Source organism: Coregonus clupeaformis, chromosome 12 (assembly GCF_020615455.1).
Source record: "Coregonus clupeaformis isolate EN_2021a chromosome 12, ASM2061545v1, whole genome shotgun sequence".
Lineage (NCBI taxonomy): Eukaryota > Metazoa > Chordata > Actinopteri > Salmoniformes > Salmonidae > Coregonus > Coregonus clupeaformis.
Window position 1 is genome coordinate 3,391,012 of NC_059203.1, and position 25,981 is coordinate 3,416,992.

At 42.8% G+C, this 25,981-nt stretch overlaps 1 protein-coding gene across 2 annotated transcripts in view; it reads left to right on the top strand.

The window, feature by feature from the left end:
- Positions 1–12,596: 12,596 nt before the first annotated feature.
- The window catches only part of LOC121577962 (proto-oncogene tyrosine-protein kinase Src), a 32,876-nt gene continuing 19,491 nt past the window's right edge, over positions 12,597–25,981 (top strand). For both annotated transcript variants that reach the window (XM_041891967.2, XM_041891968.2), the window contains exons 1-2: positions 12,597–13,019; positions 24,091–24,372. In XM_041891967.2, the coding sequence (XP_041747901.1) occupies positions 24,099–24,372 (274 nt within the window). In that variant the 5' untranslated portion in view covers positions 12,597–13,019; positions 24,091–24,098. The remainder of the gene's footprint in view (positions 13,020–24,090; positions 24,373–25,981) is intronic.

Below are 25,981 nucleotides of genomic sequence, written 5' to 3' on the forward strand. Positions count from 1 at the left end.
GTGCAAATCTGCTACAGTAAGTGTATCTTTTTTTATTTGAAAGAGCTGATATGAAAGAGAAGGTCCATATGTTTCGAAAACCGTATCGCAGGCGATGATTATTGACGTTTTCTAAATGTTAAAACACAGCGTCAGGATTGTAGTTCACATGGAGCCAGCCATGGGCGATGCTAACCGCTGAAAACCCTAGGGAGAAGGCAGAATGCCGCCTTGGGTTTTTGAGAGCTAATGTGTCTCTGTCACTGGAACAGTGGGACTCAGTCTGTTTTATCTTCAGGAGGAGACGGAGACAAATTACTCGCAATTGAAGCTGACCAGAATAAGAACTCCAAAGGACCTGCGCCTCAGATTCGTCAGAAACTAAAGGCAGCGATAAGTGTGTTGTGTGTGTGTGGGTTGGATTGGTTTGGGTGCTGTGCGTGCAGTTCATCCAAGATTATTGTTACATTTCAAATTGTGTAGACAGAATAATATTTGTTTAATCAAATGCAATGGGTGTCTCTACCTTGATTCATGAAAGAACAGAAGCACATTTGAATGACTGTTTATTCAACTACTCAGCTATCAAATGTAATTTGTCAAGGCCTAAACGCAACAATAAACATTTGGGGACCTATGTAATCTTTTTTTTTTGTGCATTTTTTTAACCAACATTTCTGTAAAAAACCCAAATAAGAACCTCACTATCTGTTATATCAATATGAAGTTTCAAAAAATATATACAACTGTACCTTTTTAATCTTTCAATTTCTCATTCAGCCTTATACAGTGCCTTCAGAAAGTAGTCACACCCCTTTACTTTTCCCACATTTTGTTGTGTTACAGCCTGAATTAAACATAGATTAAATTTAAAAAAAAATTATCACTGACTTACTTACAAACAATAGTCCATAACGTCAAAGTGGAATTATCTTTTTTTATTATTGGTACTAATTAATTAAAAATTAAACGCTGAAATGACTTGAGTCAATACGTATTCAACCCCTTTGTTATTGCAAGCCTAAATAAGTTTAGGAGTAAAAAATTGCTTAACAAGTCACATAAATTGCATGGACTCATAGTGTTTAACATGATTTTTGAATGACTACCTCATCTCTGTACCCTACACATACAATTATCTGTAATGTCCCTCAGTCGAGCAGTGAATTTCACACACAGATTAATTCAACGACAAAGACCAGGGAGGTTTTCAAATGCCTCACAAAGCAGGCACCTATTGGTAGATGGGTAAAAAAACAAACAGACATTGAATATCCCTTTGAGCATGGTGAAGTTATTAATTACACTTTGGATGGTGTATCAATACACCCAGTCACTACAAAGACAGGCATCCTTCCTAACTCAGTTGCCGCAGAGGAAGAAAACCGCTCAGGGATTTCACCATGAGGCCAATGGTGACTTTAAATCAGTTACATGATAAGAGAAAACTAATTTACAGAGTGAAAAGGAAGCATGTACAGAATAAAAAAGTATTCCAAAACATGCATCCTGTTTGCAAGAAGGCACTAAAATAATACTGCAAAAAAAATTGGCAAAGCAATTAACTTTTTGTCCTAAATACAAAGCGTTATGTTTGGTACAGAAATCCAATACAACACATTACTGATTACCACTCTCCATATTTTCAAGCATAGTGTTTGCATCATGTTATGGGTACAAATATCTAGGTGTCTGGTTAGACTGTAAACTCTCCTTCCAGACTCACATTAAGAATCTCCAATCCAAAGTTAAATCTAGAATCGGTTTCCTATTTCGCAACAAAGCCTCCTTCACTCATGCTGCCAAACATGCCCTCGTAAAACTGACTATCCTACCGATCCTTGACTTCGGCGATGTCATTTACAAAATAGCCTCCAACACTCTACTCAGCAAATTGGATGTAGTCTATCACAGTGCCATCCGTTTTGTCTCCAAAGCCCCATATACTACCCACCACTGTGACCTGTACGCTCTTGTTGGCTGGTCCTCACTACATATTCGTCGCCAAACCCACTGGCTCCAGGCCATCTATAAATCACTGCTAGGCAAATCCCCGCCTTATCTTAGCTCATTGGTCACCATAGCAACACCCACCCGTAGTCTGCGCTCCAGCAGGTATATCTCAATGGTCATCCCCAAAGCCAACACCTCCTTTGGCCGCCATTCCTTCCAGTTCTCTGCTGCCAATGACTGGAACAAATTGCAAAAATCTCTGAAGCTGGAGACACTTATCTCCCTCACTAACTTTAAGCATCAGTTGTCAGAGCACCTTACCGATCACTGCACCTGTACACAGCCCATCTGAAATTTGCCCGCCCAACTACCTCATCCCTATATTGTTATTTATTTTGCTCATTTGTACCCCAGTATATCTATTTGCACATCATCTCTTGCACATCTATCATTCCAGTGTTAATACTAATTGTAATTATTTTGCACTATAGCCTATTTATTGCCTTACCTCCATAACTTGCTACATTTGCACACACTGTATATATATTTATTTCTGTTGTATTTTTGACTTTGTTTTGTTTTACCCCATATGTAACTCTGTGTTGTTGTTTTTATCGCACTGCATTGCTTTATCTTGGCCAGGTCGCAGTTGTAAATGAGAACTTGTTCTCAACTGGTTTACCTGGTTAAATAAAGGTGAAATAAAAATAAAATAAAATAAACAGTGAGGGGAAAAATTTATTTGATCCCCTGCTGATTTTGTACGTTTCCCACTGACAAAGAAATGATCAGTCTATAATTTTAATGGTAGGTTTATTTGAACAGTGAGAGACAGAATAAAAACAACAAAATCCAGAAAAACGCATGTCAAAAATGTTATAAATTGATTTGCATTTTAATGAGGGAAAAAAGTATTTGACCCCTTTGCAAAACATGACTTAGTACTTGGTGGCAAAACCCCCGTTGGCAATCACAGAGGTCAGACGTTTCTTGTAGTTGGCCACCAGGTTTGCACACATCTCAGGAGGGATTTTGTCCCACTCCTCTTTGCAGATCTTCTCCAAGTCATTAAGGTTTCGAGGCTGATGTTTGGCAACTCGAAAACCTTCAGCTCCCTCCACATATTTTCTATGGGATTAAGGTCTGGAGACTGGCTAGGCCACTCCAGGACCTTAATGTGCTTCTTCTTGAGCCACTCCTTTGTTGCCTTGGCCGTGTGTTTTGGGTCATTGTCATGCTGGAATACCCATCCACGACCCATTTTCAATGCCCTGGCTGAGGGAAGGAGGTTCTCACCCAAGATTTGACGGTACATGGCCCCGTCCATCGTCCCTTTGATGCGGTGAAGTTGTCCTGTCCCCTTAGCAAAAAAAACACCCCCAAAGCATAATGTTTCCACCTCCATGTTTGACGGTGGTGATGGTGTTCTTGGGGTCATAGGCAGCATTCCTCCTCCTCCAAACACGGCGAGTTGTGTTGATGCCAAAGAGCTCCATTTTGGTCTCATCTGACCACAACACTTTCACCCAGTTCTCCTCTGAATCATTCAGATGTTCATTGGCAAACTTCAGACGGGCATGTACAGTGGGGAAAAAAGTATTTAGTCAGCCACCAATTGTGCAAGTTCTCCCACTTAAAAAGATGAGAGAGGCCTGTAATTTTCATCATAGGTACACGTCAACTATGACAGACAAAATGAGAAAAAAAATCCAGAAAATCACATTGTAGGATTTTTTATGAATTTATTTGCAAATTATGGTGGAAAATAAGTATTTGGTCAATAACAAAAGTTTCTCAATACTTTGTTATATACCCTTTGTTGGCAATGACACAGGTCCAATGTTTTCTGTAAGTCTTCGCAAGGTTTTCACACACTGTTGCTGGTATTTTGGCCCATTCCTCCATGCAGATCTCCTCTAGAGCAGTGATGTTTTGGGGCTGTCTCTGGGCAACACGGACTTTCAACTCCCTCCAAAGATTTTCTATGGGGTTGAGATCTGGAGACTGGCTAGGCCACTCCAGGACCTTGAAATGCTTCTTACGAAGCCACTCCTTCGTTGCCCGGGCGGTGTGTTTGGGATCATTGTCATGCTGAAAGACCCAGCCACGTTTCATCTTCAATGCCCTTGCTGATGGAAGGAGGTTTTCACTCAAAATCTCACGATACATGGCCCCATTCATTCTTTCCTTTACACGGATCAGTCGTCCTGGTCCCTTTGCAGAAAAACAGCCCCAAAGCATGATGTTTCCACCCCCATGCTTCACAGTAGGTATGGTGTTCTTTGGATGCAACTCAGCATTCTTTGTCCTCCAAACACGACGAGTTGAGTTTTTACCAAAAAGTTCTATTTTGGTTTCATCTGACCATATGACATTCTCCCAATCCTCTTCTGGATCATCCAAATGCACTCTAGCAAACTTCAGACGGGCCTGGACATGCACTGGCTTAAGCAGGGGGACACGTCTGGCACTGCAGGATTTGAGTCCCTGGCGGCGTAGTGTGTTACTGATGGTAGGCTTTCCCCCACTGTATATGTGCTTTCTTGCGGGCACTGCAGGATTTCAGTCCTTCACGGCGTAGTGTGTTACCAATTGTTTTCTTGGTGACTATGGTCCCAGCTGCCTTGAGATCATTGACAAGATCCTCCTGTGTAGTTCTGGGCTGATTCCTCACCGTTCTCATGATCATTGCAACTCCATGAGGTGAGATCTTGCATGGAGCCCCAGGCAGAGGGAGATTGACAGGTCTTTTGTGTTTCTTCCATTTGCGAATAATCGCACCAACTGTTGTCACCTTCTCACCAAGCTGCTTGGCGATGGTCTTGTAGCCCATTCCAGCCTTGTGTAGGTCTACAATCTTGTCCCTGACATCCTTGGAGAGCTCTTTGGTCTTGGCCATGGTGGAGAGTTTGGAATCTGATTGATTGATTGCTTCTGTGGACAGGTGTCTTTTATACAGGTAACAAACTGAGATTAGGAGCACTCCCTTTAAGAGTGTGCTCCTAATCTCAGCTCATTACCTGTATAAAAGACACCTGGGAGCCAGAAATCTTTCTGATTGAGAGGGGGTCAAATACTTATTTCCCTCATTAAAATGCAAATCAATTTATAACATTTTTGACATGCGTTTTTCTGGATTTTTTTGTTGTTATTCTGTCTCACTGTTCAAATAAACCTACCATTAAAATTATAGACTGGTCATTTCTTTGTCAGTGGGCAAACGTACAAAATCAGCAGGGGATCAAATACTTTTTTTCCTCACTGTATGCTTGTAATCGTTAAGGACTGGGGAGTTTTTGAGGATAAAAAAGAAATGGAATGGAGCTAAGCACAGGCAAATTCCTAGAGGAAAACCTGGTTCAGTTTGCTTCCCACTAGACACCGGGAGATGAATTCACCTTTCAGCAGGACAATAACCTAAAACACAAGACCAAATATACACTGGAGTTGCTTACCAAGAAGACAGTGAATGATCCTGAGTGTCCAAGATACGGTTTTGACTTAAATCTACTTGAAAATCTATCGCAAGACCTGAAAATGGTTGTCTAGCAATGATCAACAACCAATTTGATAGAGCGTAAAGAATTTTGAAAAGAATGATGGGCAAATGTTGCACAATCCTGGTGTTCAAAGCTCTTAGAGACTTACCCAGAAAGACTCACAGCTGTAATCGCTGCCAAAGGTGCTTCTACAAAGTATTGACTCAGGGGTGTGAATACTTATGTAAGTGTAAAAACTATTGGTCGCTAAATCGGGAGAAATTACGGACCATGTAAAAAACTGTTGGTCACTAAATCCGTCTAGAAGGACCACGTAAAAACAGTTGTCTGGTATGCCCTCACCCGTCTGAGCGGTCGGCTGTGAATGCCCTCACCCGCTATATACTTATAACTGATTGGTTTGGTTCTGTCCTCTATAGTGCTGTCCAGTCAGAACATGATGATGAGGCCCATCACTGTACTCCTGATAGTCACCACCACACACACAGACACAGCTGTTTCCATTTGAAGATGTTTGAATGATTTTGGTAATCCGAATGACTTGGAATCTTACTGTTGTGGTTCTATAAGACAAAGATATGCACACATGTAAACAGTGTTAGTTAAGGGTTATAACTATGCAATATACATATACTGTATGTACATGAATAAATCGCCTTACACTTACATGTCTATAAAAGGCTATAAACACGGTATCAATGTAAACTTAAACATTCACCTCTTGGATCGAGAGAGAAACCAATTACTTGGATTGACAAAGGGTCAAGATTTATGGCACCCTCTCTCTCCAGCCTTGTGTGAGAATCTGCCAGGCTGAGATCTTATCAGATCTGCCCTGGTGCCACAGGGTCGTAAATTACTCTGCGCATGAGCAATAATAATATGCCATTTATCAGACGCTTTTATCCAAAGCGACTTACAGTCATGCGTGCATACATTTTTGTGTATGGGTGGTCCCGGGGATCGAACCCACTACCTTGGCGTTACAAGCGCTGTGCTCTACCAGCTGAGCTACAGAGGACCACCAAGCTCCAAGAACCATCTGGGATGATTCTAGAAGCTCACCCACGGCAACGCAATAAAACACCTTAATAAAGGACACTATGGAAAACGCTGTGGTAGCATGTGCATGCAAAATACTGTTTATCAATACAACAATTAAACCACTTCTGCAAAAGTACTTGTACAACCAATGCAATAATAACACTTATGGCAGTACGGAATAATACTACATACGATAAATAATACGCAAAGCAGTATTGGCAACTCTAACATTAAAGAACCCTAACAGCCATACAGTAAAACATATGGCTGAAACTTATCAAAGTAACAGTAAGTTATTAGTGGTAATTACCTTTATTAGACAGCATGTAAAATGCTTCATAAACCCCCCCCTGCAACTTACATTTTGATGCAATCTCAACATTCAGACATTTATGTTACTGTCGACAATAAAAAGTCCTCAGAAACATGCATCTTCTCCCTTCGGACGACGATAACACTCTGACCTGCATTTTGAATTCAGGCTGTAATTCTGAAAAAAATCAGAATAAAACAATAAAGATTCATTTAAAAAAAACAATACATTAAATAAATAAAAAAATCACAGAAGTAGTGCACTGGGCCTTTACTAGTGTTAGTGGACCGATATATACGCCTGTAGTACAGGCAAAAACATATTTTCAGCATCTCTGCTTTGGAAAAAAAGGTAGTTGCAGGATTCAATAGTTGGAATTGTACGAGTTGTTGCCCTGTCCCTTTCTGTAAGAGTTGTTGTCCTGTCCCTTTCTGTAAGAGTTGTTGCCCTGTCCCTTTCTGTAAGAGTTGTTGTCCTGTCCCTTTCTGTAAGAGTTGTTGTCCTGTCCCTTTCTGTAAGAGTTGTTGCCCTGTCCCTTTCTGTAAGAGTTGTTGTCCTGTCCCTTTCTGTAAGAGTTGTTGTCCTGTCCCTTTCTGTAAGAGTTGTTGCCCTGTCCCTTTCTGTAAGAGTTGTTGCCCTGTCCCTTTCTGTAAGAGTTGTTGCCCTGTCCCTTTCTGTAAGAGTTGTTGTCCTGTCCCTTTCTGTAAGAGTTGTTGCCCTGTCCCTTTCTGTAAGAGTTGTTGCCCTGTCCCTTTCTGTAAGAGTTGTTGCCCTGTCCCTTTCTGTAAGAGTTGTTGTCCTGTCCCTTTCTGTAAGAGTTGTTGTCCTGTCCCTTTCTGTAAGAGTTGTTGCCCTGTCCCTTTCTGTAAGAGTTGTTGCCCTGTCCCTTTCTGTAAGAGTTGTTGCCCTGTCCCTTTCTGTAAGAGTTGTTGTCCTGTCCCTTTCTGTAAGAGTTGTTGCCCTGTCCCTTTCTGTAAGAGTTGTTGCCCTGTCCCTTTATGTAAGAGTTGTTGTCCTGTCCCTTTCTGTAAGAGTTGTTGTCCTGTCCCTTTCTGTAAGAGTTGTTGTCCTGTCCCTTTCTGTAAGAGTTGTTGCCCTGTCCCTTTCTGTAAGAGTTGTTGCCCTGTCCCTTTCTGTAAGAGTTGTTGCCCTGTCCCTTTCTGTAAGAGTTGTTGCCCTGTCCCTTTCTGTAAGAGTTGTTGCCCTGTCCCTTTCTGTAAGAGTTGTTGCCCTGTCCCTTTCTGTAAGAGTTGTTGCCCTGTCCCTTTCTGTAAGAGTTGTTGCCCTGTCCCTTTCTGTAAGAGTTGTTGCCCTGTCCCTTTCTGTAAGAGTTGTTGCCCTGTCCCTTTCTGTAAGAGTTGTTGCCCTGTCCCTTTCTGTAAGAGTTGTTGCCCTGTCCCTTTCTGTAAGAGTTGTGCCCTGTCCCTTTCTGTAAGAGTTGTTGCCCTGTCCCTTTCTGTAAGAGTTGTTGCCCTGTCCCTTTCTGTAAGAGTTGTTGCCCTGTCCCTTTCTGTAAGAGTTGTTGCCCTGTCCCTTTCTGTAAGAGTTGTTGCCCTGTCCCTTTCTGTAAGAGTTGTTGCCCTGTCCCTTTCTGTAAGAGTTGTTGCCCTGTCCCTTTCTGTAAGAGTTGTTGCCCTGTCCCTTTCTGTAAGAGTTGTTGCCCTGTCCCTTTCTGTAAGAGTTGTTGCCCTGTCCCTTTCTGTAAGAGTTGTTGCCCTGTCCCTTTATGTAAGAGTTGTTGTCCTGTCCCTTTCTGTGAGAGTTGTTGTCCTGTCCCTTTCTGTAAGAGTTGTTGCCCTGTCCCTTTCTGTAAGAGTTGTTGTCCTGTCCCTTTCTGTAAGAGTTGTTGCCCTGTCCCTTTCTGTAAGAGTTGTTGCCCTGTCCCTTTCTGTAAGAGTTGTTGCCCTGTCCCTTTATGTAAGAGTTGTTGCCCTGTCCCTTTCTGTAAGAGTTGTTGCCCTGTCCCTTTCTGTAAGAGTTGTTGCCCTGTCCCTTTCTGTAAGAGTTGTTGCCCTGTCCCTTTCTGTAAGAGTTGTTGCCCTGTCCCTTTCTGTAAGAGTTGTTGCCCTGTCCCTTTCTGTAAGAGTTGTTGCCCTGTCCCTTTCTGTAAGAGTTGTTGCCCTGTCCCTTTCTGTAAGAGTTGTTGCCCTGTCCCTTTCTGTAAGAGTTGTTGCCCTGTCCCTTTCTGTAAGAGTTGTTGCCCTGTCCCTTTCTGTAAGAGTTGTTGCCCTGTCCCTTTCTGTAAGAGTTGTTGCCCTGTCCCTTTCTGTAAGAGTTGTGCCCTGTCCCTTTCTGTAAGAGTTGTTGCCCTGTCCCTTTCTGTAAGAGTTGTTGCCCTGTCCCTTTCTGTAAGAGTTGTTGCCCTGTCCCTTTCTGTAAGAGTTGTTGCCCTGTCCCTTTCTGTAAGAGTTGTTGCCCTGTCCCTTTCTGTAAGAGTTGTTGCCCTGTCCCTTTCTGTAAGAGTTGTTGCCCTGTCCCTTTCTGTAAGAGTTGTTGCCCTGTCCCTTTCTGTAAGAGTTGTTGCCCTGTCCCTTTCTGTAAGAGTTGTTGCCCTGTCCCTTTCTGTAAGAGTTGTTGCCCTGTCCCTTTATGTAAGAGTTGTTGTCCTGTCCCTTTCTGTAAGAGTTGTTGTCCTGTCCCTTTCTGTAAGAGTTGTTGCCCTGTCCCTTTCTGTAAGAGTTGTTGTCCTGTCCCTTTCTGTAAGAGTTGTTGCCCTGTCCCTTTCTGTAAGAGTTGTTGCCCTGTCCCTTTCTGTAAGAGTTGTTGCCCTGTCCCTTTATGTAAGAGTTGTTGCCCTGTCCCTTTCTGTAAGAGTTGTTGCCCTGTCCCTTTCTGTAAGAGTTGTTGCCCTGTCCCTTTCTGTAAGAGTTGTTGCCCTGTCCCTTTCTGTAAGAGTTGTTGCCCTGTCCCTTTCTGTAAGAGTTGTTGCCCTGTCCCTTTCTGTAAGAGTTGTTGCCCTGTCCCTTTCTGTAAGAGTTGTTGCCCTGTCCCTTTCTGTAAGAGTTGTTGCCCTGTCCCTTTCTGTAAGAGTTGTTGCCCTGTCCCTTTCTGTAAGAGTTGTGCCCTGTCCCTTTCTGTAAGAGTTGTTGCCCTGTCCCTTTCTGTAAGAGTTGTTGTCCTGTCCCTTTCTGTAAGAGTTGTTGTCCTGTCCCTTTCTGTAAGAGTTGTTGTCCTGTCCCTTTCTGTAAGAGTTGTTGTCCTGTCCCTTTCTCTGCGATTGTCATTCTAATGGAATCCAGAAAGAACAAAACCCTGTCCTCAAACATTTACATCAAAAGGTGCATAGTTATGGGCAAAGGCACAAAAAACATCCACATCAAATTAAATATTTTTCTTGATCAAATAACATGGAAAACAACCACCTTTTGTGCAGTATTAATTGACCATCCTTACAAACCACTTAATGTAAATGTACATTACTGTATTGTACATAGGCTGGTCATCTAGGTTTGTACCTGTAGACTTTCTATAACCATGAAGAAAAACAATGCACAATACAGTAATCGAGTACATTGAGACATCAAGTGGTTTATGATGATGTGGCTCAGTTGGTAGAGCATGGCGCTTGCAATGCTTGGGTTGTGGGTTTGATTCCCACAGGGGACCAGTACGACAAAGTACGAACATGTATGCACTCACTACTGTAAGTTGCTCTGGATAAGAGCGTCTGCTAAAATGGAAAAGGACTGAGTAGACAGATAATTATCAGAGTCAAGTTACAAATGCTGGTAAACACTCAAACACATTTATATAGTTTACATTTTTTCAGAAAAGTAGTGCACTAGGCCTTTACCTATCCTGTATTAGCTGACTGATATAGATGTCTTCAGCGCTGCAAAAGAATCGCAGCACCCCCAAACTACTTCCTGCGGCTATGTCTTAAGGCACTGTATCCCTTACTCTTTACATTTTAGTCATTTAGCAGACGCTCTTATCCAGAGCGATTTACAGTTAGTGAGTGCATACATTTTCATACTGGTCCCCCGTGGGAAACGAACCCACAACCCTGGCGTTGCAAGCACCATGCTCTACCAACTGAGCTACAGGGGACACCACATACATTGTCAATTTTGTAGCAAAAATTACATGATGGGAGATAACTTGTAATAATGAAAACATAAAGTCAATCTGGATGGTTGCCTGCCTGGATCCTAATCCACAACCTTGATGGGAATTGTAACATGACTCATTTAGCCAGGATTGCTACACTGCCCCCTCTGAATGGGAAGGCACTAACCGCAACCCCTTCACACATCTGGGCCATCACACTTCTGACACCATTGTAGTGAACGGAGGGACCTGGAAGTGAGCCCGGGTGTGAAAGGCAAACGCCCTACGCATCGTGCCAATAGGCTTAACCCACTTGATGGGAATTGTAATGTGGCTCATATAGCGAGGATCGCTACAGTATACAGGTAAACTATTCAGATTCATGTTCAAATGAATCACTAGCTAGGTCTCCATCCAACTGGTGACAGATTTTAATGCGAATATTCTAGAATCCACATAAAAACAATATGCACATTTTCACCCCAGAGATGTTTGCGGATTAAAGGCTGTGCGTGATGACATGACAGCTAGCAGATACAGTGCGGGTAGGCCGTTTGACAAATAAAAATAATTTCCCTCTTATTATCCTTAATAATCTCATCATGTAGAATAGCCCACCCGCACTGTATCTGCTAGCTGTTGGCTGGAGCTCACGCGACAAGATCAGAGTGGGCATATTCGCTATATAATGCAACATTTATTGTGACAAAACCATCAGTAGAGTTGAAAATGCCATGAAAACCCATTTAACTTTAATTTTTTATTTAGTAATTTAACCGCAAAAGTTATTTTATGACCGTCGATATTTTTTTGGAAAGGAACATCACGGTGCACTTTCTCCACCCTGTGAAGTTCATCATAAATTGTTTCATCTGTAGCCTAATAAACGGCATGCTTTCCCAGTCGTAGTGGGAGGACCACACAATATCATCGCGTGACTCCAACTTTACTTCGATATTTGATGGTTAATAACAATAATAATATTTGCGACATAAAAGTGTTTCCACCGGCATTTCTCACATTTCTCGCCTAATTAATTTTACAGACACAAAAGATGCCACCTTGTCTAGCGTGTTTTGTTTTGTCCACATTTGGAAAGTTTACCGACAAAATGTGCTGTTTCCACCAGGCCTGTCATGACATATTGTATCCAACATGTACTTCACTGGCATAAAAGGGTTGGATGGAAACCTGGTTAGAGACTCACTTTTCAGTTTTCACAATATATCTGTTTTAATCTAACTAAAAGTAATCTAATTTAAAGTAACCTAATTTAAAGTAATCTAACTAAAAGTAATTAATTTAAAGTAATCTAACTAAAAGTAATCTAATTTAAAGTAATCTAACTAAAAATTAATCTAACTAATATTAATCTAACTAAAAGTTAGATTAGTACAGTAAATCAGATGAGAAATGGATGGTAGAATGTGTTCCCTTGTCTTTCACAAACGAGCCCTAACCTAATACAGTATCCATTCCAAAATGTAAGGGCAGGTTTCCCAGACACAGATTAAACGTCCTACACTAAAAAGCATGCTCAATGAGCATAAAGGGGCTATTTAGTCCAGGACTATGCTTAATCTGTGTCCGGGAAACTGTCCCTAAATGGTTGTGCGTAAATGGATGTTCAAATTGGAATTGTCTACGTGATCTAAATTATTCCACGGAGCTACGCTGTATTCCTGACTCCATCCAGTTGCGCAAAAAACGTAATGCATTCTCCCCTATCATATTGTGATGTCTTGTTTCGTCAGTGATGCATAGTGATGTTGCCTTTTTCCCCTACAAGGCATGTTTTCACTATATCCCTCGTATATGGCACAGGGATTAATTTCATAGCCCTAATTTATCACTTCGCATTTCATTAAGCCTACTTAATTTTACTGATATCCTAAACGGATGGATTCCATTTCCATAGTCTACTTGCGTTTATTTTAGCGAGTTGGATCACCACCGCAATCTGAGTTGTGCCCTCTACTCAAGGCAATTCCCGTCATGACCTGTCAACGCTTTCAAATTCGCTAAATGGCATTTGCCTTTGCTACTTGTGTCCTCAAAGAAGTTAGACATAATTCGTTTTCGAATCCTTTTCATCAAATGAAGACTACTGTGGGGATTTGATTTGGTTCTTCACTCACTCTTCTGTGCCTTGCGTAAACCTCAAGACGCTTGCTTCGAAGGTAAGTGTTGATTAGCCTACAATATTGAGCTTTTTTGAGACCGGGTGAAGGAATGTCAACACATTTTAGTAGAATACATTTTCTTGACTTTACACAAAGGATTCGTAATTCGACAGCATTTCTATTGCTGGTTTCACATTGCTCCCACCCCACGATGTTTTGTGTTGACAGTAGGATTTTAGTCTATTTCATAAAATGTTTACCCTTGCATTCATAGTGACTATGTTGTTGACAGATTTCATCCCCCTCACAGCCTACATGGGCTACTATAGTAACATGCATGCCCGACACCTCCTCGATTGAAATTAAGGTATAACAATAATCAATACACACACACACACAGGCCATCGAAATTCAAAATGGAGTTGTAACAGCACCTGATCTGATTCATACAGCCCTATTATAGCCTACAAAGCACGTATTACTATTAGTATGCATAAGCGTAATCTGAACTAAAATACACCCTAGCCAATATCTATTTACAGTCTACAGTCACGAAATTATGTTGCTTTTTCCTATCAAAGGCGTGACCCATCTTTCACCAATGGGGTTACAATACGGCATAGGACAACGTGTGTAAATAGTGACCGTCTGTGAGGAACATCGTTTCTTTCCGGCTTTTTGGTTATACAATTATTATTATGATTTGGACAGAGACAACCCATACAATGTATGCTAGCCCCCCCCCCCCCCTTTCATTTTTGCTACAGCCTATATTTGCTGGTTTGAATGAAACAGGTGTGCATCCCTGGGAATTTTGGCGTGGGCTGTTGCCAAGTATCAGCATATCTGAATGGAGGCTATTGTTCCAGTTTGGCTGAACCACACCATTGCATTATAATAGAATAACACAGCCTCAAATATATTGATACGCTCCCATACACCGATTCATAACACCCTTACCAACATAAGAATAACATTTGCGAGTTGGCATATTTCTAATATCAGAGGTGCAGCCATACATTTACATTTAGCAGACACTCTTATCCAGAGCAACTTACAGTTAGTGAGTGCATACATTATTTTTTCATACTGCCCCCCCCCCCCGTGGGAATCAAACCCACAACCCTGGCGTTACAAACGCCATGCTCTACCAACTGAGCTACATCCCTGCCAGCCATTCCCTCCCCTACCCTAGACAACTTGTGCACCGCCCCATGGGTCTCCCGGTCGCAGCCGGCTACAACAGAGCCTGGATTCGAACCAGGATCTCTAGTGGCACAGCTAGCACTGCAATACAGTGCCTTAGACCACTGCGCCACTCGGGAGACAGATGGCAATCTATTAATGTGCTGTTGAGTCTTTCTTTGTCGATCAGATCTTGTTGGTGTGCTTTCCCTAAAGATTTATCCAAGGACTGAGATGGTTTCAAAATAACCTATAGAATGTGGCTTTATTAAAAGGGAACAGAAGCCCAGTTCCTATTTCAGTCTGTTTTTATGGCTCATTGTCTGTCAATGGTTGATACTGTGTATCTACTTCCTCTTCTTACTGTGCGGAACATGGCTTAACAATGTTGTCCCTCGTTGCTTTAGGGACAGTACTGTACTAAGTGACGGACAGAGGAGGAAGTGGATCCAGCGTCGAGTTTATCAGCTGGGTTCTCCCCTGGCCGCGCTCCTCCTCTGCCCCGATCCCCCTCTCCCTCCAATGTCTGTGCACAGCCATGGAGGAGAGAAGATGAGATGGGACAGGCCGATAAAACCGTGTTTTCTGGAGAGCCGGGTTCAGACAAGAACTCTGGGACTGGGGAGATAGACACTACCGTCTCCTGTGGAGCTCGTTTATCATCCTTTAACAGGGACCACGAGACAACATCAAGGTGATTCTTGGTCCATTCTTTGGTTGCATCTTAAATGGCACCCTATTCCCTATATAGTGCACTACTGTTGACCAGAGCCCTATGCCTTAGGCTTAGGCTATAAGGAATAGGGTTCCATTTGAGATACACCCTTGGTCCACCTGTCTGACACATCCAAGCATTATTGAAAGGGTATATCACTGCCATTTTTAATGTTCTTCTATGAACCAAGCCTCAATTCAGTGTCCAGGCTATATTTAGCAGAATTGTGGATTCTTCTGAGGATTGTGGATCTATTCGCAGTATAGTCATATTTTGCTGCCTTACATTCAATCTAAAAAGGGATTAACTTAGATTTTTTTTCTACAGATCTACACATTTTCAAAGTGAAAGAAAATTACAGAAACATTTATAAATTAATTTAAAACAAATATATATACAGCTCTGGAAAAAATTAAGAGACCACTGCAAAAATATAAGTTTATCTGGTTTTACTATTTATAGGTATGTGTTTGGGTGAAATTAACATTTGTGTTTTATTCTATAAACTACTGACAACATTTCTCCCAAATTCCAAATAAACAAATTGTCATTTAGAGCATTTATTTGCAAAAAATGACAACTGGTCAAAATAACAAAAAAGATGCACTGTTGTCAGACCTCGAATAATGCAAAGAAAATAACTTCATGTTCATTTTTAAACAACACAATACTAATGTTTTAACTTAGGAAGAGTTCAGAAATCAATATTTGGTGGAATAACCCTGATTTTCAATCACAGCTTTCATGCGTCTTGGCATGCTCTCCACCAGTCTTTCACATTGATGTTGGGTGACTTTATGCCACTCCTGGCGCAAAAATTCAAGCAGCTCGGCTTTGTTTGATGGCTTGTGACCATCCATCTTCCTCTTCATCACATTCCAGAAGTTTTCAATGGGGTTCAGGTCTGGAGATTGGGCTGGCCATAACAGGGTCTTGATCTGGTGGTCCTCCATCCACACCTTGATTCACCTGGCTGTGTGGCATGGCGCATTGTCCTGCTGGAAAAACCAATCCTCAGAGTTGGGGAACAACGTCAGAGCAAAAGGAAGCAAGTTTTCTTCCAGGACAACCTTGTACGTGGCTTGATTCATGCGTCCTTCACAAAGACAAATCTGGCCGATTCCAGCTGAAGCACCCCCAGATCATCACCGATCCTCCACCAAATTTCACAGTGGGTGCGAGACACTGTGGCTTGTAGGCCTCTCCAGGTCTCTGTCTAACCATTAGATGACCAGGTGTTGGGCAAAGCTGAAAATTGGACTCATCAGAGACGATGACCTTACTCCTCTACGGTCCAATCCTTCTGGTCTTTTGCAAACCTCAGCCTGGCTCTTCTTTGCTTCTCATTGATGAAGGGCTTTTTTCTAGCTTTGCACGACTTCAGCCCTGCCCCTAGGAGCCTGTTTCGAACCGTCCTCGCCGTGCATTTCACCCCAGCTGCCATTTGCCATTCTTTTTGTAGGTCACTTGATGTCATCCTACGGTTGTTGAGTGACATTCGAATGAGTTGGCGGTCATCCCGGTCAGTAGAGAGTAGTTTTCGCCCTCTGCCGGTCTGTAGCTTTGTTGTCCCCAATGTCTGCTGCTTGACCTTGTTCTTATGAACCGGCGTCTTTGAAATTTTAAGGATGGAAGCAACCTGACGCTCACCTCTGCCAGTAAAGCCAGTATTGAACCCTTCTTTTCCTCACTCAAAACTTTCGTTTTCAACTCTTTTGGCATGGTCAATAGTTTTTTTTGGATTTAATATTACTTTTGAGGTACTATTAGCACTGTTTTTGCCATCCAGCTGGTCCTATTGCAAGAGGATAGTGATTTAATATTATTTTTTTAATGCCACTTAGCAGACGCTTTTATCCAAAGCGACTTAGTCATGTGCGCATACATTTTTACGTATGGGTGGTCCCGGGGATCGAACCCACTACCCTGGCGTTACAAGCGCCATACTCTACCAATTGAGCTACAGAGGACCACAGCAGTGGATTTGGTTCAGGTGATCACCTAATCAGTACCTAATTCAGTAGAATGAGGTGTGCCTGTGTTGGAATTCAACAGACACTGGAATGGAATGGCTGTCATACATGTAGAGATGCTGATTTAAGAAACATTTGCAGTGGTCTCTTAATTTTTTCCAGAGCTGTATATATGTCTTCCCACCCCAGAGTTAATACTTGGTGGAGGCATCTGAAAACCCTGGGATATTCTACAGTGGGACAATTACACATTTGAATGCAAATGACATACCAGAATAACATACCTTTTTAGATGACATTTGAAAATCAGAGGCAAGGTTTGAATATTGCTGTCTATCAATGATTCCCAACCAAATTTACTGAGCTTGAGGGCAATGCCACGGTAACAGAATGATGTTGACTCAGATTTTTCACTTTAAAATGTATGTAAAAAAATAAAATAAAATACAAAAAAAACATTAATTGTAAAGTTAAACAAATCATACAACTCTATGCACATTGACTACTTTTAACAATTTCCACAGAAAATTGTACAAAATTAGATTTACTTGAAGAACAGTAACAGAATGATGACACAAACGGGGCTTGATCTGTCTTCACCCTCAGGTGCCTGTTCATGTTGGCTGGTAGTAAGAGGAAGGGTTGGTTGATTCTGCTTTTCCCACGTTCTTTCAGTCTTATGGTGAATAGCAACGTTCTGAGCCACACAGGATTACAACCCCCCCTTCCTTTCTCTCCCCTCTTCCCCCTGTTTCTCTCTCCTTTTCTTTCTCCTTCCTCTCGCCCCTGCCCTCTCTCCCCCTCCCTCCCTCCCTCCCTCTCAATCTCTCTGAATGTGGGAACTAGGAACAAATCACACAGTCACAGATCCTGGTGTTCAAGCACTCTGGCTCCATATTAGGGGAAGGCGCTACTAGTTGCATTAGTTCCGTTGTTTACACACTGTGACAGGCTGCTAAGGGTGTGCTGGTCACAGTATCCTCCTGGCAAAGAGCAGTCGCATTCCCTTAAGCGGTTTCGACAGTCTCTCAAAACTCCTAAATGGCTTCAATCCCTCTTCTCCTCAAAAGCCTCATTGCTACTGATTGGTGCCAGCAGGGCACAATATTGTAGAACTTTCAGATAGAAATACATTATGTAGAACAAACACGCTTCCCTGACATGTAAACAAAGGAATCACGTCCGCTCTGTTTATGACTTTTCTATGTGCAAGCCTACGTGGCCCAGGTGATGGCACTGAACAGGAGCATGGTTGTGTCCTGCTTCTCTACCCTTCAACCCAATGCCTTTGCATAATCCCCCTCATTAATCTAAAGGGAATGGACTGGTGTAGGAACAATGGTAGGAACTCTCCAACCAATTCTTGCACCAACCCAAAGTTTTTAAATCCATGACAAGGAGTGTGCAAGTACACACGGAGGGAGAAGGGTAGAGAATCGCAACACAACCCCAACGGGGTCATGGAAGAGGTTGTTTGAGGCTATTGAGTACATTCTGCACAGCAGACTGCTCCAGCACTTCAGGTTGAAGTCGAAAGGGAAGTATCTCCATCTTGATCCCTTAGTTTCTTTTCAATTGATTTGTATGATACTGTGCTTGTCTTTTGTCACAGGTCACTGAGCAATAAGGCACTCAGGCTAAATTGTTCGAAGGCAAGCTTATGGGCAACAGGGGCAAGAAAAATGGCCTGGGGTTGTCCATAGAGAGAAACCTTGTGAAGAACCAAACTTGTAACCATGGAAACCCATATTTTCTGATCAGTAGCCTGGGCCAAAGGTTTATTGGAGTGTTCTTTGAATCAGGCCATGCAAAAGGAATTAGGGTTGTAGGGTTTTCTACATACAATAAGTTGCATGCTGTGCTAATGTAGCATGTGCTAATGTAGCATGTGCTAATGTTCATGCAGCATGTGCTAATGTAGCATGTGCTAATGTGGCATGTGCTAATGTAGCAACCACACCGGTATTCTGTACCACACTCCCACCAGCACTCTGGACTCCAAAGTAACTGTCAGCAGTAGGCCTACTGCAGAGGAGGCTGGTGGGAGTAGCTATAGGAGGACGGGCTCATTGTAACAGCTGGAATGGCATCAATGGAACGGTATCAAACACATCAAAATATGGAAACCACATGTTGGACTCCGTTCCATTTATTCCATTCCAGCCATTACAATGAGCCCGTCCTCCTATAGCTCCTCCCACCAGCCTCCACTGGCCTACTGGTATACTTCTAAAACATCAGGAAAGAAGCTTTTTGAAACACAAAAAACACTGAAATTGAGCATTTCCCTTTTTGTACTGAACATAACGAGCCAGGTCAGGGAAGGTGATGTCACTGCTTGAGCTAGCTAAACTTCCACCGTTCTAGTCCATTGGTACAGGCTTTTGGCCTGGATGCTGTTTGGTCCAGGGCCCGGCCAATGTGCTGAGCTATCTTAACTAGTTAGCTACCACTATGCTAAGCTAACACATTGGTACAGGCTTTTGGCCTGGATGCTGTTTGGTCCAGGTCCGGCCAATGTGCTGAGCTATCTTAACTAGTTAGCTACCACTATGCTAAGCTAATACATTGGTACAGACTTTTGACCCCAGCTGATGGCATTTTGTCCAGGAATGTGTACAGTATTTTGTCCTTTTAGTCCCTCTGGTCCCATAATCACAGTGACTTACAGTAGCAAGACCAGCCAGTCCAATACTGAGAGTACTAATATAGGCCAGGCTCTGGCCAGCCTCATCGAACGCCCACTAATATTGAGCCGTCATCTACCCCCCCCAGGTCGCTCTCTGTGTGACTAAGCAGCATGAAACTGAGGGAGACATTAACCCCCCTCACTGGGCTGGCTTTCATTCTGGCTCCGGATGAATCAAAGACACTCAGGCCCACACAGTAGACATGCATGCTAGGGCCAGGGCAATATGAGGATCTCCATACTCGTTAGTATCATGGCAAGGAAACAACACGAAGCGGATTTAACTTCTTTAGGAAAACAGCCCTAATGTTGGAAACAATCATCATTATGTTGTCATCCAGAGTCACATGTATTTATGTTCCAAGCTATAGCTCACAATATGTTACATACAGCAGGTTTTTAAAGGACCGAAGAGTGCAGTCTGCTTTGTGTTTTCATTTTTGCATGGAAAAAATATTGAGATACTGGTATTGTCCCAGACCTAATATGCGCGCACCCACACACACGTACAGTTGATATGCACGCGCCCACACACACGTACATACAGTTGATATAATATAATAATATTCCATTTAGCAGACGCTTTTATCCAAAGCGACTTAGAGTCACAGGTTGCTTTTCATTTTCTTCTGAAAGTGCTCATGCACACAGAAGCACACACACATCAGATTTACATACACACAAAACGATGTACACCTCCCTAATATTGAGTTACATCCCCTTTTGCCCTCAGAACAAACTCAATTCGTCAGGGCATGGACTCTACAAGGTGTCGAAAGCATTCCGCTGGGATGCTGGCCCATGTTGACTCCAATACTTCCCGCAGTTGTATCAAGTTGGCTGGATGTCCTTTGGGTGGTGGACCATTCTTGATACACACAGGAAACTGTTGAGCGTGAAAAACCCAGCAGCATTGCAGTTCTTGACACACTCAAACTGGTGCACCTGGCACCTACTACCATACCCCGTTCAAAAGCACTTAAATCTTTTGTCTTGCCTATTCACCCTCTGAATGGCACACACACAAAATCCATGTCTCAATTGTCTCAAGGCTTAAAAATATTTCTTTAACCATCTACACTGATGGAAGTGGATTTAACAGATGACATCAATAAGGGATCATAGCTTTCACCTGGATTCACCTGGTCAGTCTATGTCCTAATGTTTTGTAAACTCGGTGTATTAGAAAGCACAACACCTGCACCGACTGTGTCAAGGTCCTTTCACACTCATGGACAATGCAGCAACACTCACACATACACACCAGACACAACCTCAACCCCAGATGCTGCAGCACCTCCCACCCTCTCTAGTCCTTTTTCAGCTATTCCTAGTTCCTCTGCTCCTTCCCCACCCACTGTTAGTCACACTCAGGTCTGTCTGTCTGTCTGTCTGTCTGTCTGCACGCAAACACACACACACACACACACACACATTATGTTCTTCTGTTCTCGTGAGGACCTAACATTAATTTCCATTCAAAATTACCCAAACCCTAACTCCTAATCCTAACCCCCTTACCCTAACCCTAATTCTAACCATAACCCTAAACCTAACCCCTAAACTTAAAATAGCCTTTGTCCTCATGGGGAATTGTTCTTGTTTTGCTGTCCTTGTGGGGAAATTTGGGAGATTTTAGGTCCCCACAAGGATATAAGGCACACACACACACACACACAGTCACGGTGAGTGTGTTGGAAATGAGATGTGAGAGACACGGGGTGTGTGTGTGTCAGAGCTTCTGTTCTCAGGGACAGAGGAACAGCTGCTCACACACACTAACTGCCGCGCACAACGGAACAAGCCGTGTGTGTGTGAGTGTGTGTGTGTGTCATCTAGCCTGTAATAGGCTTCCTCACTGTGACTCATTCTATTGTACAGAGGGAAGAATTTAACTGGTGTTTGTGTCCATGATTGTAACAGAGTCTGTAAGAATAGGATTCAATTTGAAATGCTGGGGTGACAAACCAAATACTGTAGAATTACAGCTGATGATGAAAGTCTTGTTGTCAATGTCGGCCCAGGCCAAATTTCCGGTCAGCGCTGTCATACACCGTGTCGTATTTTGTGTACATTGTAGATCTGTATTTATTTAATACCAGATCGAATCAACATATTATATGACCTTGAATCTACAAAACACCCGTCGCTGTCTGTTGACTTTTTCAAGGTGTCCTTTTAGAGTATTTGCCTTATACAGTGGGGGAAAAAAGTATTTAGTCAGCCACCAATTGTGCAAGTTCTCCCACTTAAAAAGATGAGAGAGGCCTGTAATTTTCATCATAGGTACACGTCAACTATGACAGACAAAATGAGGGAAAAAAATGCAGAAAATAACATTGTAGGATTTTTTATGAATTTATTTGCAAATTATGGTGGAAAATAAGTATTTGGTCACCTACAAACAAGCAAGATTTCTGGCTCTCACAGACCTGTAACTTCTTCTTTAAGAGGCTCCTCTGTCCTCCACTCGTTACCTGTATTAATGGCACCTGTTTGAACTTGTTATCAGTATAAAAGACACCTGTCCACAACCTCAAACAGTCACACTCCAAACTCCACTATGGCCAAGACCAAAGAGCTGTCAAAGGACACCAGAAACAAAATTGTAGACCTGCACCAGGCTGGGAAGACTGAATCTGCAATAGGTAAGCAGCTTGGTTTGAAGAAATCAACTGTGGGAGCAATTATTAGGAAATGGAAGACATACAAGACCACTGATAATCTCCCTCGATCTGGGGCTCCACGCAAGATCTCACCCCGTGGGGTCAAAATGATCACAAGAACGGTGAGCAAAAATCCCAGAACCACACGGGGGGGACCTAGTGAATGACCTGCAGAGAGCTGGGACCAAAGTAACAAAGCCTACCATCAGTAACACACTACGCCGCCAGGGACTCAAATCCTGCAGTGCCAGACGTGTCCCCCTGCTTAAGCCAGTACATGTCCAGGCCCGTCTGAAGTTTGCTAGAGTGCATTTGGATGATCCAGAAGAGGATTGGGAGAATGTCATATGGTCAGATGAAACCAAAATATAACTTTTTGGTAAAAACTCAACTCATCGTGTTTGGAGGACAAAGAATGCTGAGTTGCATCCAAAGAACACCATACCTACTGTGAAGCATGGGGGTGGAAACATCATGCTTTGGGGCTGTTTTTCTGCAAAGGGACCAGGACGACTGATCCGTGTAAAGGAAAGAATGAATGGGGCCATGTATCGTGAGATTTTGAGTGAAAACCTCCTTCCATCAGCAAGGGCATTGAAGATGAAACGTGGCTGGGTCTTTCAGCATGACAATGATCCCAAACACACCGCCCGGGCAACGAAGGAGTGGCTTCGTAAGAAGCATTTCAAGGTCCTGGAGTGGCCTAGCCAGTCTCCAGATCTCAACCCCATAGAAAATCTTTGGAGGGAGTTGAAAGTCTGTGTTGCCCAGCGACAGCCCCAAAACATCACTGCTCTAGAGGAGATCTGCATGGAGGAATGATCCAAAATACCAGCAACAGTGTGTGAAAACCTTGTGAAGACTTACAGAAAACGTTTGACCTGTGTCATTGCCAACAAAGGGTATATAACAAAGTATTGAGAAACTTTTGTTATTGACCAAATACTTATTTTCCACCATAATTTGCAAATAAATTCATTAAAAATCCTACAATGTGATTTTCTGGATTTTATTTTCTCATTTTGTCTGTCATAGTTGACGTGTACCTATGATAAAAATTACAGGCCTCTCTCATCTTTTTAAGTGGGAGAACTTGCACAATTGGTGGCTGACTAAATACTTGTATTCCCCACTGTAAGCTGCTCCAGCAACTGAAACTGGAAGATCTCCAAGGAAACTCAATATATGGACCCTGAATGGAGACTCAATAGCAGGGTCGTGTTCATAAGGTTACGTTTTAAAATGTTTTGCAATGGAAAACGAAAATGTGTGTGCCATATTGGACCAGGTAGTCACTCCGTGTTTCAGCCTGTTTTCTTCCGTTTGGTTATAATGAACACCACCCTGCTGAATGAATCTACTGTTGCAGGTCAAGGGATTATATAGAACCAGACCTGGGATCAAATACTATTTCAAACATCAATTACTTTTACATACAGTACCAGTCAAATGTTTGGACACACCTACCCATTCAAGGGTTTTTCTTTATTTGTACTATTTTCTACATTGTAGAATAATAGTGAAGACATCAAAACTATGAAATAACACATATGGAATCATTTAGTAACCATAAAAGTGTTAAACAAATCAAAATATATTTAATATTTTAGATTCTTCAAAGTAGCCACCATTTGCCTTGATGACAGCTTTGCACACTCTTGGCATTCTCTCAACCAGCTTTACCTGGAATGCTTTTCCAACAGTCTTGAAGGAGTTCCCACATATACTGAGCACTTGTTGGCTGCTTTTCGTTCACCCAGCTCAAGCTTGAGTGAATTCAATTCAGAGTTTGTATAGAATTGACTTTGAGTGATTGCATTGAATCAAACAGGACTGAACTGTATTGAGCCAGATTGAAATGAATCAATTTGAGATTTGAATCATTGTTTTTTTTTCTCAGGCTTGCTGATGGGGGCGGGCAAGAGTAAGCCCAAGGAGCCGGGCCAGCGCTCACTGAGTCTGGATGGCACCATTAGCACGGGCTCGGACAGCGGGCACCACCACCACCACCACCTCAACTCAGTCCAGCAGACCCAGACCCCCAACAGGAGTCCCGCCGTAGGGGGCGCCAGGCACGGCCACCACCCCGGGCATGCTCCCACCAACACCCCCGAGCTGGCACTGTTTGGCGGGGTGGACCACACGGGCAGTATCACCTCCCCTCACAGAGGACCACTAGCAGGTAGGTGGAGCAGGAGGTTCCAACGCTGCCTAGGCTCCATTCGGCAGGGGAAAACGTTGTGGAACATTCAGATGGGCTGCTTTCAGCAGGGGAAAACGTTGTGGAACATTCAGATGGGCTGCTTTCAGCAGGGGAAAACGTTGTGGAACATTCAGATGGGCTGCTTTCAGCAGGGGAAAACGTTGTGGAACATTCAGATGGGCTGCTTTCAGCAGGGGAAAACGTTTTGGAACATTCAGATGGGCTGCTTTTTGGGCTGCTTTCAGCAGGGGAAAATGTTTTGGAACGTTCAGATGGGATGCTTTCAGCAGGGGAAAACGTTTTTGGAACGTTCAGATGGAATGCTTTTTGGGCTGCTTTCAGCAGGGGAAAACGTTTTGGAACGTTCAGATGGGATGCCTTCAGCAGGGGAAAACGTTGTGGAATGTTCAGATGGGCTGCCTTTAGCAGGGCAAAGCATTGTAGAAAGTTCAGATGGAAATATGTTATGTAAAACAAACTTGATGTCTCACATTTCTTTATTAAATTACATCTCAATAATAATTTGGGATACATATTTCAAGTGTATGCCAAAAATACATCCCCCAAAGTACAGTACCTTTTCTATTGATTTTGTTTGAGGAAGATCTAAAATGTCATTTTTCATACGGGCTAAGGGCTGTTCTTCATCCACGACGCAACGCGGAGTGCCTGGATTCAGCCCTTAGCCGTGGTATATTGGCCATATACCACAAACCCCCGAGGTGCCTTATTGCTATTATAAACGGGTTACCATCGTAATTAGAACAGTAAATAGTACTTTTTTGTCATACCCATGGTATATGGTCTGATATACCACGGCTTTCAGCCAATCAGCATTCAGAGCTCTAACTACCCAGTTTATATACAGTGAGGGGGGAAAAGTATTTGATCCCCTGCTGATTTTGTACGTTTGCCCACTGACAAAGAAATGATCAGTCTATAATTTTAATGGTTGGTTTATTTGAACAGTGAGAGACAGAATAACAACAAAATAATCAAGAAAAACGCATGTAAAAAATGTTAAAATTTATTTGCATTTTAATGAGGGAAATAAGTATTTGACCCCCTCTCAATCAGAAAGATTTCTGGCTCCCAGGTGTCTTTTATACAGGTAACGAGCTGAGATTAGGAGCACACTCTTAAAGGGAGATCTTCTCCAAGTCATTAAGGTTTCGAGGCTGACGTTTGGCAACTCGAACCTTCAGCTCCCTCCACAGATTTTATATGGGATTAAGGTCTGGAGACTGGCTAGGCCACTCTAGGACCTTAATATGCTTCTTCTTGAGCCACTCCTTTGTTGCCTTGGCCGTGTGTTTTGGGTCATTGTCATGCTGGAATACCCATCCACGACCCATTTTCAATGCCCTGGCTGAGGGAAGGAGGTTCTCACCCAAGATTTGACGGTACATGGCCCCGTCCATCGTCCCTTTGATGCGGTGAAGTTGTCCTGTCCCCTTAGCAGAAAAACACCCCCAAAGCATAATGTTTCCACCTCCATGTTTGACGGTGGGGATGGTGTTCTTGGGGTCATAGGCAGCATTCCTCCTCCTCCAAACACGGCGAGTTGAGTTGATGCCAAAGAGCTCGA